Source organism: Citrus clementina, unplaced genomic scaffold (genome assembly GCF_000493195.1).
Source record: "Citrus clementina cultivar Clemenules unplaced genomic scaffold, Citrus_clementina_v1.0 scaffold_4, whole genome shotgun sequence".
NCBI lineage: Eukaryota > Viridiplantae > Streptophyta > Magnoliopsida > Sapindales > Rutaceae > Citrus > Citrus x clementina.
The window spans coordinates 15,693,715-15,713,099 of NW_006262274.1; the positions used below are offsets into that span (position 1 = coordinate 15,693,715).

At 31.0% G+C, this 19,385-nt stretch overlaps 1 protein-coding gene across 1 annotated transcript in view; it reads left to right on the forward strand.

Moving 5' to 3' along the window:
• Positions 1 to 14,561, forward strand: part of LOC112099138 (coumarin 8-geranyltransferase 1b, chloroplastic-like) — a 31,242-nt gene extending 16,681 nt beyond the window's left edge. The window contains exons 7-13 of the mRNA XM_024186245.1: positions 12,680 to 12,781; positions 13,236 to 13,331; positions 13,382 to 13,404; positions 13,776 to 13,812; positions 14,041 to 14,136; positions 14,260 to 14,364; positions 14,511 to 14,561. Coding sequence (XP_024042013.1) covers positions 12,680 to 12,781; positions 13,236 to 13,331; positions 13,382 to 13,404; positions 13,776 to 13,812; positions 14,041 to 14,136; positions 14,260 to 14,364; positions 14,511 to 14,561 — 510 coding nt within the window. The remainder of the gene's footprint in view (positions 1 to 12,679; positions 12,782 to 13,235; positions 13,332 to 13,381; positions 13,405 to 13,775; positions 13,813 to 14,040; positions 14,137 to 14,259; positions 14,365 to 14,510) is intronic.
• The last annotated feature ends 4,824 nt before the right edge of the window (positions 14,562 to 19,385 follow it).

A 19,385-nucleotide genomic window follows, 5' to 3' on the forward strand; every position in this document is an offset into this window, starting at 1 on the left:
TTTTCATAGTCAATGAAGATTTATAGAGTTAATTATGCTAATACATATTAAATAAATAATTTAATTTATATATTTTTCAATTGAAATTTAATTAAATAAATAATTTAATTATAAGATAATGCGGAGTTTATTGCCATCCCAAACATCATCTTTAGATGAACCTTCTTAGCAGCAGTTTTATAACCAAATTGTTGTTCTAGGCTAGTCCACAGTTCATGAGAGGTTATAGATTGTTAACACAAGGCTAAAGATTTCAACATTAATAAAGGATAAGAGCCAGCTCAACAACATTTGATTTGCTTTTTCTACACAACATATGTAGGATTTTCATATTCAACAGGATTGGAGTTTGTTGAATCACAAGTGAGGAATTGATTTGGACAAACTCGCGATCCATTAATAAGACTTTCCAGCTCATATGCTTGAACAGAGGAAAGGATATGCAATTTCTAGATTGTGTAGTTTGATCTATCAAGTTTTATGGGTGTTGTAAAAGCGAATGATGAAATTGAGGATGAAATGTTTGTAATTAAGCTTAAAGATGCCATTAGAGCGTTTGATCTATGGCTCTGACACCGAATCAAATTTTATTTTGTAGTATGTGTTGTCTAGTTACTAAGAAAGTGAGAGAAACAAAAAAATTGAAAGAGAAAATTCAATGAAGCTCAGATATTATTTCATCACAGAATGAATGCAATTACAATGCCTTTATATAGTAATGTCTGAAAATTTCTACAAGCACCAGATGCTTATGCTAAAATGCTAATAACGTGATGAACAAAATAACATATTACTAACACTGCTCTCGTGGTTGTTAATTGCTCATAACTATCATGCTGACTTAGCAACCAAGTCATCATAGTTAGGCATTTAACTAACTTAACGAACTTGCTAGCATATATTCTTAACAAAATATTACTTAATCAAATATCTGTCTCATAATATTCGTAGTTATTATATCATGCCGATTACCTCCTTTTTCATTTTTTTACGCTGAGAGTGAAGGCAGAACTAGCTCTCCTCAATTGGTTCTTCTTATATACAATAAAATTCATTGTTGTTGTTATCTTCATTACAATGAAGCTGGTAATAAATGATAGATAAAAATCGTAATCCGAAAAGTAGATGATAATTGTTTGCTATATCATTTATGATAACGTCACTATTGATTACAATTGTTTTGTCATTTATGGTGGTAATGTAACTCATTTATGACAAAGCTAATGCCCGTCGTAAGCACTATTATAGAATTTACCTATTGCATTCCTGTTACACCACAATTAAATGCGAAAATTCAAATTTATTGAATTTTGGGCTTCTTTTTTAAAATTCTTAATGAAAAATTGATATTATTGAATTGTATTGTTATTATTATTTGAATTTATTATTATTATTATTATTTGAATTTATTATTATTATTATTATTATTTGAATTTATTATTTATTTTTTACTTCGCACATTCCCAAGTTTGTAAATATGCTCTTAGAAATATAATTTGTAAATATAAAATGAATACAAAATATAATGCTAATAATTAAAAATTCAATAAATAATAAAATCCATGAACTTTTAATATATTGAAATTACAATATCCATTTTACTATACAAACAAAAACCACACCAATTGGTGAAGTAATCATTGGCAATTTTAGTAAATTACCAATGAGTAAGATAAATATGGTGCATTTACTAGCTAGTAATCGGAATAGGATAGAATTAAAATATGCTGAAATGAAGAATAAAAATCAGAATAAGTTGTTTACTTGAGCTGTAAGAATTATCAAAATTAGAATAAATTGTATTTCTGTTGATATATTTACTTTATCTAAGATTCAGAATGAATTTTTTAAGTCACTAAAATGCTCTTAGTTAATTGTTGTCATTTTTATTAGTATATATATTATAATAATGGTGACTATGATTATTATTTTAAATATTGCTGTTAATAATAATAATAATAATAATAATAATAATAATGATGATGATGATGAAAATACTTGATAGAGTAAATATTTATCACCAATAGGCCATTAGTTATTGATATATAAGAAGTCTATCATAAGTACATAATAAATTTTTTAGGGAAAATATCTACCATCCACCTGATTTTGTCCACTTTTTCAAAAATACACAAATTCTAATTTTTTTGGTTGCGCTCCACCTAAACTTATATTTTTTTTCACATTTCCACCTCCGTCTGCAAACCGTCAATAAAACTAATGGAATTTTGTCCAAATTACTTTTTAACCCCGAAAATAGAAAATTACATATTTGCCCTAAATAAACGCCAAAATATTAGCTTGGTGAGTATTGTAGCCGTTGCCTCCCAACGGTTACAATTTTGGGTATTTAAACCCATGAACCGTTACATATGCAATGCATGAAACCTCTACCATTCAAGCAAATATACAGCTGCTCACAAACCAGCCACAACTAACAATCATTTGTTCATATAAACCTGCTCATACACACATAACCCATCATCTACACATTCAAGCCAACAATTGTCTCATTCATTGAAACTCATTATCTACACATTTAAACATCGTAACCACTCAAATTTTATTCAGTCAAAGACAACAACTGCTCAACCATCACCAAATATCACTTGCTCAACCATTCTTTCAAACACATCATCAACACAATCAATTAAAAAATGGCATCAAGTTATAATTCAAGTTCTGCAGCCAATGGACAACAACATAGAAAAGTTAAATGCACTCTAATTCACTGCTGGTGTGGTGTGCAAGCATGTGTTATGGTTTCCACTACACCATAGAATCGTAATGCAATGTTTTGGTCATGCAGGTTCAATAAATGCAAGTTTTGGCAATGGTTTACAGCCGAAACTCTCATATACCCTAGCAATAGTGACCAGACAGCAGACAATCAAAATTTAGAGCTGAATGTAGTCCACTTTCGAGCTGATGATGTAGCAAAGATAAAGAAAAGGCTAAAGGTCATTGAAGGGAGGCTTAAATGTATAATAATTATGTTAGTATTTGTCTGTGCTATTGTGTTTACTAAACTGTAATATATCCTGCAAAATATGCAGGAATAAAATGAGATTAATTATGTTCTATTTGTCCTAGAGCTAGTCAACGTAAATACATTGTAAATAATATAACTTCAACCATAATAAATAAAAAATACAGCCCAAGTAAAATGAGCTTAAATACAACCATATCTAATTATCCAAAAAACAGCGGAAATAACAATTAAACATGTCATCAAAATACAGCCCAAGTAACAATTAACTTCTATAACCAGCAATATTCCGAAATAACCAACAATATTCCAAAATAGCCAGCAATATTCCAAAATAACCAGCGATATTCCAAAATAACAACAGATATAGCAAGTTTAAACATTTTTAGTTTGTTCTCGCATTCATGATTACAAAGAACCTGTCACATTTGAAGCTTGAGATGGATTTTCATATTATGACAGTCCCTCACTTGATTGTCCACCACTTGTTCCAACATCTCCAGAGCCAACTTGAGCCCTTCTTTTCCTCGCTCTAGTATTGGAACTTTGACCCGGACCACTTGGTATCTAAATATATGTTACGTTAGTTTAAGAACTTAAACAAGAAAAAAAAACAAAAAGAACTTAAACAAAAAAAAAACACTTTTCTTGCTGTCTGTGATGTAGCAGCTTCTGAATCAATTGACTTTGCTACCGATGCTGTCTGTGATGCCTATGTTCAAGCATAAATGAATCTTATATTATGCATAAAACAAATTGGACAGCCACAAAAAAAAAAAATAAAACAAGTCAGCAGCTGTTTTCTTCTTATTATTGCTTGTTGTGAAGCATTTAATGGTTGAATTGAGGTAGTTGATGCCTACAAAACATGATGTTTGTTATTTAATGACAGTATATATAGGCTGCATATAATAAATAATAACAGCTACATATGATGTATAATAATAAACTATTAAAAAATAATAGTAGTATATTGTCCGTACCTGAGAGTTATGGTTTTTAGCTCTATTTTCCCTTGCAACAAATGGTCTTAATGGATAGGACCTCAGATTATGGTTGGAGCCACCACAGAATGAGCAAATAACAAAGAATTTTCTTTTCTTTTTATTAGGCTCATTTTCTGCTCTTTTCCTGGATTTTTTAGGCCTTCCAACCTTTTTCTACACAATTGGTGGATCAATTAATGGTCTTCATGTACGCTCCCATGTATATTGATCCGGAAAAGGGCTAAACATCACTGAATATGTGTTGAGGTAAGTCTGTGTAGCAAACCATGCTGGAACATACTCCTCAATTGCATGTCTTGCATATCCAATGGCAACCATCGCATGTTGGCAAGGGAGGCCGGCAATTTCCCAATAACCGCAATCACATGTTCTGGACTCTAACTTCACCACAAACCTTCTAGGTGGACTATAGGCTGCATCCATGACTTGAAAATTCAGCTCACCAGAAGCTTGTACAATCATTTTCTATGCAAGCTTTCTTTTTTTGTCCAACTCTCTTACAACTTTAAGTGTCAACTGTCCCTTCCAAGTGGCTGCCTCGTGTCTCCTCTTTGTAAACTGTTTCATAAGCCGACATCTGATTTCTTCAAGCATTGTCAAGCAAGGTCTTTCTCGGTAAGGTAATATCCAGCTGTTGAAGCACTCTGACGCATTGTTATCAGTCTGGTCTACCATGCAATTTTCTGTCATATGTGTGCATCGACCAACTATAACCATTTAGCTCTCTTTCCAGCCATTCAAATGCAGCCTCTTTTACAGCTTTTATCTCTGTCATTGCCTCATCAAATTCATGCTTGTTACAGCTCTTAGTAGTTTTCCAAAACAATTGTTTCAACTGTGCACTAGGAAATGACTTAGAAAAATTAGCATACACATGCCTAGAACATGCCCTGTGATAAGCAATAGGCCATTTGTTTGAAATTGTATTAATCAACCATTTTTTTCTGTCACTAACAAACACATACTACCAATGGGACAATCCCATTATTACCATCCATGCCAACAGCAGCTAACAGTACTCCCCCATATTTACCATTTAAGTGACATTCATCTACCCCAATAAAAGGCCCACATCTATTAAGAAATGCATTTCTTTGTGTTGGAAATGAAACAAAAAATCTTTGGAATAATACATTGTCGGGTATAGAAACACCATCACACAACACCTTGCATATTGCTCCCGGATCAGCTTTGTGAATAGCTGCAACATACTCAAACAGTTTCTGATATCCCTTCGAATGATCCCCAAAAACCTCCGTTCTTGCCTTTGCTCTAGCCTCGATACAATGTCAAATTTTCAATTTTCAAACCATACGTCTCTTGCATAAAATTCTTCAAAAGATCAATTTTCACATTTGGGTCAATGGCAACCTGACTTTTTATTTTGGTGGCTACCCAAGATGGACAGCCAGCCTCTTTACAAGTACCCACAAATCTTCTTGGCTCACTATAAACTGTTTTAATGGCAAACCCTTTCCTAATCATCACTTCATGCAATATCTCTAAATACATGTCCTAATTTTAGCCTATTTTTCCCATCAGCACCCACTTTATACTCATGTTGTTGTATGTCATTGGTCAATTTGACAGTCCCAAGCTAAATATCATCATCAGAAGAATCAACGACCCCTTTTACCTTCTTATTATCACTAGATAAATTATCATCTGAATCAGAATCAACGTCAGTTTCAGTAGTGCCTTCATTGTCCTCATCAACAAGAGTACCTACAACAGTACCATCAACTTCATCTTCCATGACTTGTGCATTAACATCATCATCACTGCAATCATTTCTGTTCGAGTAGTTAGATAGTAATGCATCTTTGTCAGATTCACCACCCCCAACAGTAGCTTGTCCCTCAACAACAACATCTTTTCTAACAGTAGCTTGTCCCCCAACAGAGGCATTTTCGTCGACAGAATCATTCAACTGATTAATCATTTCATCAGGCAACACAACTCCTAGGTTAGTCAATAATGCCTGCAGTAAGGCAGAATCTTGAAACTGAGGGTATAATGCTGGTGCAACTTCAATTGTGAGAGTCTTGACACCCAAAACCTGATGAATTTTAAGCAAAACATCTAGCCCAAAATATGAATCCAGTGCAATCTTAGCCTGATTCTCTGGATTTGTAACGTATAACATGACTTTTGAAGCACAATCTAACCCATATAGACTTGTAATGCTTACAACAACATCCTTAATCTTCGCAACTGTACAATCAGGTTGAAGCAACCCTAAATTCTTTTTCATGCCTCGAAAGGATATCACTAACTCTACTTGTCGCATCCTGAATGCCCAAAAAAAAAAAAAAACATTCAGCACTGGTTTACAATTCTTGAGTTTTGTTGGCAACTCTACTATCTTCCTATTAATGTATTATTAATATTGCAGGTCAGAAACTTAAAGAAAAGGCATGGAAACAAACATCTAGCTGGATATGGATGCATGTATAGCTAGGGGTTAAAATTGTAGCTAGTTTTTTAAACATTCTAATTTTGCATGAAACAGCCAAATCTTCCTCGGGGGGCTGAGGGATATGGATACATATATAGCCAGGGGTTAAAATATTTCAAAAAACCATGACCCATACATCACCAACCAAAAATTTTCAAAAGCCCTAAATTTTATACATAAACCATAGGGATGGCAAAATCCTGGTCCGGGTCCGGGTTTTGCCTTCTCGGTTCCGGACCCGGACAATAAATTTTAATACCGGACCCGGATGTAAACCCGGATATTTTTCATCCGGGTCCGGACCGGGTTAAACCCGGAAAAATCTGGGTTTCCGGATTCCGGGTTTATAACCCGGATGATTGCTAAAAGATGCAATTTCCCATCTCTTTCTTCAGTGAAGAATTCCTTTCTAATCTTCTATCTATTAACACCAATAATGGAAAATAATTCAAAATCAAATACTTAGAAATAAAATCCAAGATAACATATTACACAAATTTAATTATCAAAGATATCATGATGTCTCAACCATGATGATGACAAATTTGGCAATGAATGATGATGACAAATTGGGCTTTGTGGGGTTAGGTCAAGAAAAGGGGAAGGATAAATGGCGGCTGATTTTTTTTTTTCTTTCCAAAAAGCAAATGACCAAACAACTGGGAAGGTGTAAATGAAGAAACAGAGACAAATGCATTCATAAGTGCCCGTCAATTTATCAACAAAGAAGTTGTCGAGGACAAAGCAAAACACCAGGGGGTAGAAGTGTTGGCGGCCAAATCGAGATCCCGATTTGTGAAGGTGGACAAACGGAAACGGCAGCCAAAACTTGTGACATAGGTGGACAAACGGTAGCTGATGATGAAGATGAAGATGAACACGACGAAACGATGATGGGCAACGATGATGATTTGTTGAAAAGAAGGGCTAAAGAGAGAGAGAGAGAGGAAATGTCTGGGTTTGGTTTGGCTGCCGTGGCTGTGGAAGGGCATTAGGGCTGATTTTTTCTTTTTTTTTAATTTTAATTTTAAAATGATTTAAAAATTAATATTAAAATAGTTATCCGGGTCCGGGTTCCGGATATGCGGGTTTACCCAAATCCGGACCCGGACCCGGAAACGTCCGGGTTGAAAATATTAAATCCGGATACCGGATTTTATTCACTCTGGTACGGGTTGAACCCGCCCCGGATTTTCCGGGTTCATCCGGGTCCGGGTTAAATTGCCATCCCTAGTAAACCACAGGCAAAGATACATAAGTAGGCAGTGGATAAACATGCATTCAACTATAGTAGCATAATCTTTCATGAATTTGCATCTCAACAGCCGAAAACACCATATTACTCCCCAATTTATCATTACCCCCAACAAATGTGTTACAAATCAAACTAATCTATATTCTAAGGTTTCCAGTAACAGCGAATGAATGTGTTAACAACAATCACCAGACATTGTTTCAAAAAGATTGTTTCATGTGAAAAATTAAATGAAAATAAGTAAATAAAACAAAACTTACTTGATTGTAGCTTCAAACCCCTAAAAAAGCAAAACGTCGCGACTTCTTAATAGCTCACCGCTTTCGTCAATGCCTCTAAATCTTCGATTTAACAAAAGATTTGAAACTTAACCGTGGTTCATTGATGAAAATGCATGGAAACTATAGGAAAAATGGCAGGATTTTGTTGCTTCTTCATGCATATGGTGGGGAACAAACTATGGCTGTTTTCGTTGCTTGCTGTGTTGGTGGACCACTATGGCTCCTTTTCTTTTTTTTTCTTATTACAGATCTTAAACGACGTCGTTTTTGAAGTGCAAGTGAAATTATAATTTTATCCTTATGACGTCAGCAACGTCTTGACGGTTTGCAGACGGAGGTGGAAATGTGAAAAAAAATATAAGTTTAGGTGGAGCGCAACCAAAAAAATTAGGATTTGTATATTTTTGAAAAAAGTGGATAAAATCAAGTGGACGGTGGATATTTTTCAAATTTTTTATAGATAAAAAATTTATCACAAATTTGTCATGCTTTTATAATTTAAGACCTTTTACTCATGATCTGTCACAAAACTCCTGTCATTTATTATCAGTTTTCTCGTGATGTCATAACTTTCAAGAACAATCATGGCTGAGCTAGCAAGCTATAGATTTAGTTAATTATTGGTTACATTTGGCTTTTCTTGTGTTGTATGCGTTTATGTTTGTTTGGACAGTTTTCTTTTTTTTTTTTAAATTATGGGAGGATAAGGTTTATTATATTCCTCATAACTGACTATTTGTTTTATCTTTTACTTCAAGAAATTTCCCTCTTTTTGTCGAGGTTTGTTTCAAAAAATTTTACACTATGATCACTAGAGTAATCGGTGTCTTAAGGGCAAGTATATAATTAAAGAGACACGAAATTTATCATGGGCTGGTTCTACTTACAAACATCAAATAGAAAGTTAGTTAAACGGTTATTATTTCTCTAACTCTAAATATCATATTAAGTAGAAATAACTTAACTTAATATTATGCATCATCAATTACATTTTAACTTAATATTATGCATCATCAATTACATAATAAAAAATGCTCCTGACTTATTCCACTGCTAAGAAGATATAAAAAATTGTTTTGCACCGTATCTTCAAATTCAAAGTATTTATTATTGCTGGAGTTGGTAAATCTTTAAATGAGTAAAATTATTAAAACAAGAGAAAAGGACATAGACACCCCTAACATTTAGACAAGAGACGCAAAACTCTTTAACATTTTAAAAAAGACATTCAGACCCCTATTTATTAACGGAAACTTTTTTTTAACAAAAATTATAATTTTAATGTGTAATTACCATTATACCCTTCTAGCACATTAAAAAATAATTATTCATTGTCCAATTTATCCTTATATTATTAATAAGATTACAAATATATCCTCATTGCCCAATTTCTCTATTTAATTTTTTGTCAAATTTTCTCTCCCAAACAAATAAATTTAACCCATTGCTCAAGAATATAAATAAATAAAATTGGTTATTAACGCCATAAAAATAACAATTCTTCATACGTCAATCATTTAAACTTGTATAATCAACAAAATAAAAAAAAATTAGTCACAACAATAATTACAACATCTTAGTTGTAGTAAATAACATATCGAATAGACATAAAAACCACCAGTCCAGAAAACATAACAAAAAATCCTTATATCATAATATTGTATCAAATTGGTACTGGTAAACATTACAACAATAACCATAATATTTTTTTTAAAAAAAAGGGTAAAAGCCTATTTAGTTCATGTATTTTAAGATTAGTGTCCATTTAGTCCCCGTATTTTTAAAAATACCTCGAAACATCTCTGCCGTTAAAGTATTGATACCCCTACCATTACTTTTTTTTTCTTTTGGCTTACTTTTACAGTATTACCCTTTTCTAATAATTTTTTTGTTTGGACATTAATAAAAATAAAATAATTAAATTACCAATTTAACCCTAAAAAAATTATATTAATTTTTTTGCAAGCACCATTTGCACACTTGATAGTTTGCATACAATTTTTGACAATTAAAAATTAATATAATTTTTTTATTTTTTAGGGTTAAATTAGTAATTTAATTATTTTCTTTTTATTAATGTCCAAACAAAAAAATTATTATAAAAGGATAATATTGTAAAAGTAAACCAAAAGAAATAAAAAGTAACGGCAGGGGTATCAATATTTTAACGACAGGAATGTTTTGAGGTATTTTTAAAAATACAGGAATTAAATGAAAACTAATCTTAAAATACAAGGACTAAATGGACTTTTACCCAAAAAAAAAACATTATCCACAAATTTGTATGGCAACTCGGACTACTAGCTTGTGAGCTTCCTCTCATAGCTTGTGTGGTTGTTGTTGCACGGTTAGTATATAAATATTAGTATATAAAATTTTTTTATATAAAAACCTAAAGAAAAAAAAAGCACAAAATTCACATGCTCCATGGCCATTAAAAAAAAAAAGCATAATATCTCACCCAACTGATTAGATATAACAAAATAAAATTGATTCATTTATTCCGTGGACATCTAAAAATTCATATAAAAAAAAAAGAAATAACAAAAGTAATTAGCAAGAAATCTCCAATAAGCCGGACAAATTAAGAACTATGTTCATCAAACAACCATAAACAAAAAAAAAAAATTCTCGTAATCATTTATTTATTTTCTCGCACATACATCACATATGCATCAAACATGCTAGAAAGTTTTTATACCACTTTAAATCTATTAGAATTTTTTTCTCAAATCTCAAAAGCATAAATTTTGAATGATAATAAAAAGAAATAAAGTTAATTTAGTAAAAAAAAATGAAAATTAAAGAGAGAAAAATTAGTTTTAAGAGAATTGAACCCTAGATTCCACAAGCAAGAGCAGCAACCAAACGCGGCTTCCTCGACGCACAAGCAGCAGCCAAACGCGAGCAGTTCCAGCAGCTTCCGGCAGCGCGAGCAGTTCCAGCACCTTGCGCAGTGCGAGCAGTTCCGGCAGCCCAAGCAGTTTCTGGCAAACCGTGTGAGTGTGTGTGTGTTAAAGGATTTGTCAAGATCTGGGAGCAGTGTGTGTGTGTGAGTGGTTTGTTCGTGTGTGTTAAGGGTATGTGTGTGTTTTGTTCGTGTGTGTTAAGTGTGCATGTGTTCTGTTTGTGCGTGTCAAGTGTGTGTGGGTTTTTTGGTCAATTCATTTGTTATTAATCTGCAATTAACAAAACGGTTTCTTTAATAAATAAGAATTTGAATGTCTTTTTTAAAACATTAAAAGATTTTGTATCTTTCATCTAAATATTAGGGTCCCTGTGTCATTTTTCCTTAAAACTATAACAATGATAATGATAAAGAAGAATGGTAAGCGCGAGCCACCGAATTCGAGCCATTTGGAAGGAAAAATTTTCAGGTAAAAAACAATGGTCGACCGGAGTTGGTAAATCAAATCCTGTTGCTTTTTCCCATTGATTTTTCAAGAATTTTCGGCATCGTTTTTCAAAAAAAAAAAAAAAATTGTGACTGTCATGTTTCAGTTTTCTCTTCAGTTTTATAATTTTTTTAGTCTGTCTAAATCAATGGGATTTTTTCGGTGGGCTTTTTGATGAAGAAATTCTTACGGCTTGCCACGGGTGTTCATGCACCGGACATCTATTTATTGACTCTTTTTGGCCCCAAACTCTTGTCAATCCCATCGCACAATAGAGTTGTCGCTTACTGGGAGAACGAAAATCATGCTTCAAATGCTTGCCATTTCCAGCTTCTCTCCAAAATACCATCCTTATGTACAACGTTCCCTTCAGTCTCTCGTTTCCCCATGAGTATCCTGTTCCATTCTGAGTCTCTCGTATCCGCTGTTGAGTTATGCTGAACTAACTACCAATCACAATATTATGAAATTTCATCACTAAAGTTTTTGCTCAATGACAAGGATCCTCTCCGTATCTTTTATTCTCTTAATTACTATTGCCTTTCATTGTTTAATGAGTGGTTAAGATTGAATTTTATATTTATTTTTCATTTTATTTACATTCAAGCCAATGTTTTTCCGCTGCCTTATGAAGGCAAGAAGAGAAAAAAAAAATCCATGCATAGTACAGTAATACTATTAGGTAATAGACTAATAGTATTGCACGCGTACTGTTCTCGGAATGATGCTTTGCATGTTTCTACCAATTAAAACTAGCTAGTTATTTTTATGTTGGTGAAAGGTCACATTTTGATTACCCTTTTAACATTAAAATTTTTCTGTAATTAACCGTGGCCAATATTTACCCTGCGAGGTAAAATAATTAAGTTAAAACTTTGTCGAACATGGTTGAGAGACCCAAATCACAAAAATAATAATAATGACGATTGAATTAGTTGATTATCTAAATATTATTTTATTTGAAATTATTAAAAATAAAGTTTTTTTTTTTTTATAATTAACTAAGTTCATGTGATTGGTGACTTTCAATAATGCAGCTCCCCTTTCTTTTTTTGAATTCTGTTATACACAGATTATTACTGATATTATATCAGACATTATAATTACAATATTTACAATCGTGCGAAACAATCCACTTACATTTTATAAGGGAGAGACTGTCTTCACTCAATTAGTTGAAAATTAAGGGAGAACTAAAACTAACCTTCATAATGCTCTTACGGAGGCTTGAACCCTTGCACTCAACATTGTAAGTGCAAGACTTCTCCCATTAGACCAAAGGCTAATTGGTCAGCTCCCCTTTCTTAGATGGAAGGGAAATTCATTTCTAGCCTCAGTCTGTGCGGTGTTTATGTGCGGGCTTATTCCACAAGTTCCTTTCTTCTTCCACGTCCAAGTATTTTAAAATTATTCATCTTATTGATATGAGATTTTTATTATCTTATCTTGGATGTGATAAAAATTTTCATTGATCGATTAAAAAAAATTACGAGGAAAATAGTAAAATATAAAATTAAAAAAAATTAACAGTTAGTTATTTCTTTTAATGGCGGGGTTTTGATGGGTTTTAAAATAATTAAGAGGGGGTAATGATATATTTCTTGCAACGACAGGTGGGGTTTTTATCACTTTCTCGGAAAGGATAGAATTGAAACGACAGTCCTCTTGTTTGATTGTAATAATAAACAATCATACATATTTTATTAGAAATATAAATATTATCAGCAATAAAATTGATAATTATGATTTAAAATTACTGTTAAATTTTCGTCAACTATGTAGAACAAAAAAAAAAATCTTAATTTTCTGTGTTTTTTTCCTGATGAGATGGATTTGTTACATGTACACAGAAATATGTGCTTGGTAGACCTATGGAAGTCACGAAACCATTGATGTTTGCGAGTGCTTTCATAACCTTCATATCCCTTGCAATTGCATTTGTCAAGGTACATTCATAATTATTCTCAGACACGATCTTTGTATTTTATAAATGCAGGTGTCGAAATCTTTTATAAAATTGTAACACGTCGAATCCACAGTTTTATACAATTGGTGGCTACTAATTAACCCCTTTTTTTTTTGTTTAATTTGAACAGGATTTACATAATAATAAATATTATTATTATTAATATTATTAATGACATTTAAAATAATAAAATTAATTGTGATTTGAATGACGGTAATTTGTAAAATATAAAAAATTAAAGGGATACAAAAGTAAATATATATTTCATTTTCATTCCCTCATTTTCATTCCTAACCCTCACATGAGAATGAGATTCTCATTTCTTATTCCCAAATTATGTGGGACTCAAACATTTTATTCTCATTCCCAAATTATATTTTGCCGAGTAAATATGGGTTTCATTCTCATTGCTCATTTCATTAAGTAAACACACCATTAGTGTCATACTAGGGAAAGCAAAAGTGAGTAAATTAGTAAAAACTTTATTATTATTATTTTATTCTTAAGGCCATAATAATTAAATATTGGAATTAATCTCAATAATATATGATTCTGTTTCAGATTAATAATTATATATGATGCTGTCCTTATTCATCTTTAATTTTCCTTTACATGCAATAGAGAATCAAATTAATGAACAACAACATAAAAATTGGCTTACAAATTTTATCTTTTTCTCAAAATATAAGGTGCTTTGGCTATCTGTTTATATGCTCTCCATTGCGTATGGAGCCGCGGTATTATTTGGAGCTTCCTCATCTTTCCTGCTAAGCAAGCTGGTAACGGTAATTAAGAATTGAATTATGTTTTTTTTCAACAGTTAATTAAATTTAGCCTTTTGATAATATGTGGTCAAAATTAATTTTATCTTATCACTCATATAAGTTTTTTTTTTTAATCTCTTACAGATAATAGGCCACCCCACACTTCTTTTATTTCTTAGGCATCGAGCTCGAAATGTTGATCTGTCTAACAATGCATCGATATTTTCTTTTTACATGTTCATTTGGCAGGCAAGTATAAATTAATTCTTCTTAATTAATTAATATGATGATTTGTTAAATATTACTAAATATCAAATTGATGTGATTAATTAAATAAGTTAAATTTCAATTTCCAAACTAAGTTCTTATTATGTGTTATCTCATAATATTTGCAGTTATACTATGCTAAATACCTCCTTATTCCTTTTGTAGCTGAGAGTGAATGAAGAACCCGATGTCCCGGCTGTTGGTTCTTCTTATATATAATACAACAAATTTCAATGTTATTATTATTTTTTCGTATCTCTATGATCCTTGCTCTAAGTTCTGGCAATTGTTGCGGTTGTTTTTCTCTTTTAATGATATTTGTAATTGTTTTGTGATGTTTGTAATAATATGTTACGTGTAACAATCTGTTATTACGTCCCCTTGACTAGGGTTAACAATTTTATGTTCTGATCAATAAAACTTCCTCTTTCCGTCGAGGTTCGTTAAAAAAAAAGTAATAGTCTGTCATGGACATGATTGATGCAGCCAACACCCAACAATGTTCAAATAAAGATATGTGGGAGACTGAATCACAATTAAGAAAGAAATAAAGTTCCTAAAAATATATACCAATTTGACTCTTATATAAGTTCTTGTAAAATTTAGTTCGACATTTGTAATTTTTAAAATATTCCTTAAGCAAAAGGACAAATACATCCTTAAGGTTTGAGAAAATAATCATGCAAACTAAGAGTTTTCATTGAGGAATAAGAAGGCCTCTTTTTTACTATAATACCATTTGAATATAGTAATTGAAAAATTGTGATCCAAAAGAAACTAAAAAATTAATTTTAAAACTTTTTAGTAAATAAAAATGTAAATAATTTAATTTGTCTAGTAGGCTAATGTATAAAATTATTTTGAAAGTGTTAATTATTAAATTTAATACTTATAATAATATTTTTATTTTCTATAAATAATTTAAATAAATCTTTGGATTAAATAGATTTTACAATTAATTAAATATATCTCATGTATCAAGTAATATTGAAATTACCTTAAAATTTTATTTAAATGATATATATATATATATATTAATTAACATTATGTTTTTATTTATTATAAAATTTATATTAATATATAAAATATATGTAATAGATTGTAAAATATTAAAATATTTTTTTAATATTGAAATTATTTTAGAATTTATATTATTATATTTATTTTAATATCGTATCTCCATTTATTATAAAATATTGGAGTCAATTTTTTTTTGAATTAATAGAATCAAAGTATATTATGGTCAAAAGAGAGTTTTGGTATCTTTTATTAAAAAGTTAGTGGTCTTCATGATTATTACTCCAAACTTTAGGGGTGTCAGTGTCTTTTTCCCTAATTATTATAGTAATATAAATTTTTTTTTTCATATTGATCCTTAACAAAATTTTGTATAACCTTTGTCGAAACAACAGTTAATATTCATATTAATTTAGAAACATTGAATTTTGTATTAAAAAATTACTCAAGTTAAAATAATGTGGTGAGAATTTTTATAGTAACTAAAATTACTGCCAAACATAAAATTTAAACAGAAATAATATTTTCTTTTTAGACAGTACCTCTTAAGTTTGGGGGGATTGTGTCAGTGTATAATGTGATTGTAAGTGCATGTGTTTGTGTTGTGTGAATCTATGTTATCTAGTATTTTTGTATGGATTGGATAATCTAATGAAGATAAATTGAGTGTCATTTAATAATTGTAATTGCTAAGTAAGAACAGTGTATAGATGAAGGTTGAATTTCTGTCTTGACAATGAAGTTTTGATTAGGTAATGTTGTAGTAGAACCATGAAAACATAAAAAAGGTAGAAAATATCTCAAGTTTGGGAGGAAACTTTTTGTTGAACTATGCCTGTTATGAAATAAATTCCGCTCCAATGGCTTAAGTTGCTGAGTAACCAGAGCTAAGTATGCACCCTATATACATACTTAAGTCAAAAAAACAACAAGAGCTATGACCATTGTTGTAGCAACATACATACATACATACATACATACATATATATATAAGTCTTCTTTCTGGGATATTGAGTAGGCAGGTCTGTTCATGAGTCTCATATTCAGCCTTGAGTTAAAAGGTGTCCATAAATAAGATTATGTTACAAGCATTACTGCAGCAACTCTGATATGTGCATTGATTGAGTAATTGGGTGTCATCTACACAAGTGATAGACATTTACATGAAAAATTAATGATACATTAAAGAAAATTTAATCGCAAAAAAAAATTGTTATAACACAGTTTGAACTTGTTTATGACTTCAGCCTGCACATGTGAATGTATTTATACTTTACCTCTGAGTTATATAATGTATGTGCAATGCTGCAGTACCTCTGGAATTTGATCAAAGTGGCACACACACACTTTGGACAAAATGAGGCCTAAATCTAGAATTGAACTGATATGGCAATTTTGCATGATTAAGAGTATGATCTGAGGGTTGAAGAATCCTTACAAATTTGATTATAGAGCTAAGTTGTTAGTGCATGAGTGTGTGATTGAAATGTTAGTGTTGTTGTCATTACTTGAGGACAAATAATAATTTAAGTTTGGGGGTGTGATAATTCTATGAAATGAGAGTTATCATGGCACTTTTGTACTTAAATCATGATTACTTAGAAAGTAAATCATATGTTTTATTGCATTTTAGTTATATTTTGCATAAATATCTATCTTAGTTTATTTTTAATCAATTTTGTTTGATTTAGAATAATTTGTATGCTTAGATCATATGCATAATTGTAGGTGACTGGAAGCTCAAATTTCAAGGAAGGAATGCTACTGCAATAGGCCTGAAAAAATAAGGAAAGAACTTGGTTACAGAAGAATTGAAACAAATTTGGAACAATGCAGTTGCAGTAACCGTTGTTGTAGCATCCATTATTGTAGCAATCCTGGAGCATTGATAGAGAAGATTTCACGTGAGATACTTAGAAGTTTGCAATCTTGAGTTTCCTAATCTAGAAGAAACGTGCCCTACACTTCCGTTTACCCTAATTTTCAGCTATAAAAGAAGCGCACATGCAAAGGAAAAATGAGAGTTGTCACCCAAGGAGAGATTGAGTGGCTGCATCAGAGGAGAAAACGCAGAGATCCATTGAAAATCAATCATTCTTGTTCTTTTCTTGTTTTCTATTTATTCATGGAGATGTATTTGATGGTTAAAACTCTTTCATTTAATTTTCTTTCGCAAATCATGAACTAAGTTTGGTTGTGGTTGAATGATAAACAATTTTAAGGGATGTTTCACTGACATATGTGTGTTGCTCTGTGTTTGCTGTAGCAGTTTATCATAATTGTATTTATTTTAATTCTTTATTTCGGCTGATCACCCATTTAGTGGATACTAACTAAAAAAGAGCCTAAAAAATGTCTGACTTAGTGGATTTCATTAAGACAATACGTGGTTTTAGATTAGGTTTCCCAAGTTGAGTAATCTCAATTTGAATAAGGCCATACTTAATATAAAATTAGTGATGAACTAAATATAAGGATTCACCTTGTAGGGTAAATAGAACCTAGATCATCTAATGTTATATCTAATGTTAGCATAACAACTAATCACTATTAGGTTGCATATAGATATAAGATATCCAACAAACGACGGCTGAGGATGAATGAGGGAATATGTCCAGTATTGCAGTAAATGTTGTAGCAACAGGTTCTTAGTTAGAAAAATAGTCAAAACCATTAAGTGAGATTAATCACTCAATTACTCCTTTCTTATTGATTGTATCTTTGTATTTGATTTAAGATTTCCTTTATTGCATTTTTAATTTAGTTAGTTTATTAGTTTCTTTAATTATTTTATTTTTAATTTAATCTAAACTGCAATGTCAGAATTGCTGTAGCAAATTCGATAACATCAATCCCTGTGGAGACGATCTTGAATACTCATTATTATATTACTTGTTGTGTCACCTTGCACATTGACACCCATAGCAGTAGAATTTACACACCATATACTAATAAGGTTCTTGGTTATCTTAGGTACACACATGACATTAATCAAGTTCAAAGAGGTTCTTAAAGAACTATAAAAATAGGTATGGCCTATGTGTGTTATGTCAAGACCTTGACCATTTCAACTAGTAACAATTAAGAGCCAAAATAAGGTTTACCTTCATTAACACTTATCTTAAGAACATTGGCCTCAATATACACCACAATAGGATAGTAATCTTGGCCTAATATAGGGATTAAGTGTGTAAAGAAATCGAAAAAGCTTATTAGACTACCAGCAACAACCAATTCATAAGTCACAGATCTTAACTTGCTAAAGTAGTCAGTAATGGACATTGATCCTTTTTTGAGATTATTCAACATCATCTAAGAATGGAAAAATCTGGATCCGAATCTGGATGTAGGTGCATCTAGATTCAGATCTGCATTGTACATTTGGCATCCAAATGCGGGTAATATTCGCATGGATTGCGAGCAGATTTTTCAGATATCCGGATCCGCATAATAATAAATTTAAATATAATTTTAAATTTAATAACTTACCTAATAATATCAAATAAAATTCAATTATAATTTAACAATCAACAATTCAACATAAATAATGTACAACAACACCATAAATTCACAAACGATAATTTCACAACATAAATCAAACATAAAAAAAAAAAAGATATCTAAGGTAAACCGTTTCATTACAATATTCTCTAATTATTATTATTATTATTATTATTATTATTATTATTATTATTATTATTATTATTATTAGTTTTTTAACATATTTTTCATAGTCAATGAAGATTATAGAGTTAATTATGTTGATACATATTAAATAAATATTTTAATTTATATATTTTTCAATTGAAATTTAATTAAATAAATAATTTAATTATAAGATAATGTGAATTTTATTGCCATCCCTAACATCATCTTTGGATGAACCTTCTTAGCAACAGTTTCATAACCAAATTATTGTTCTAGGCTGGTCCCAAGTTCATGAGAGGTTTTAGATTGTCACCACAAGACTAAAGATTTCAACATTA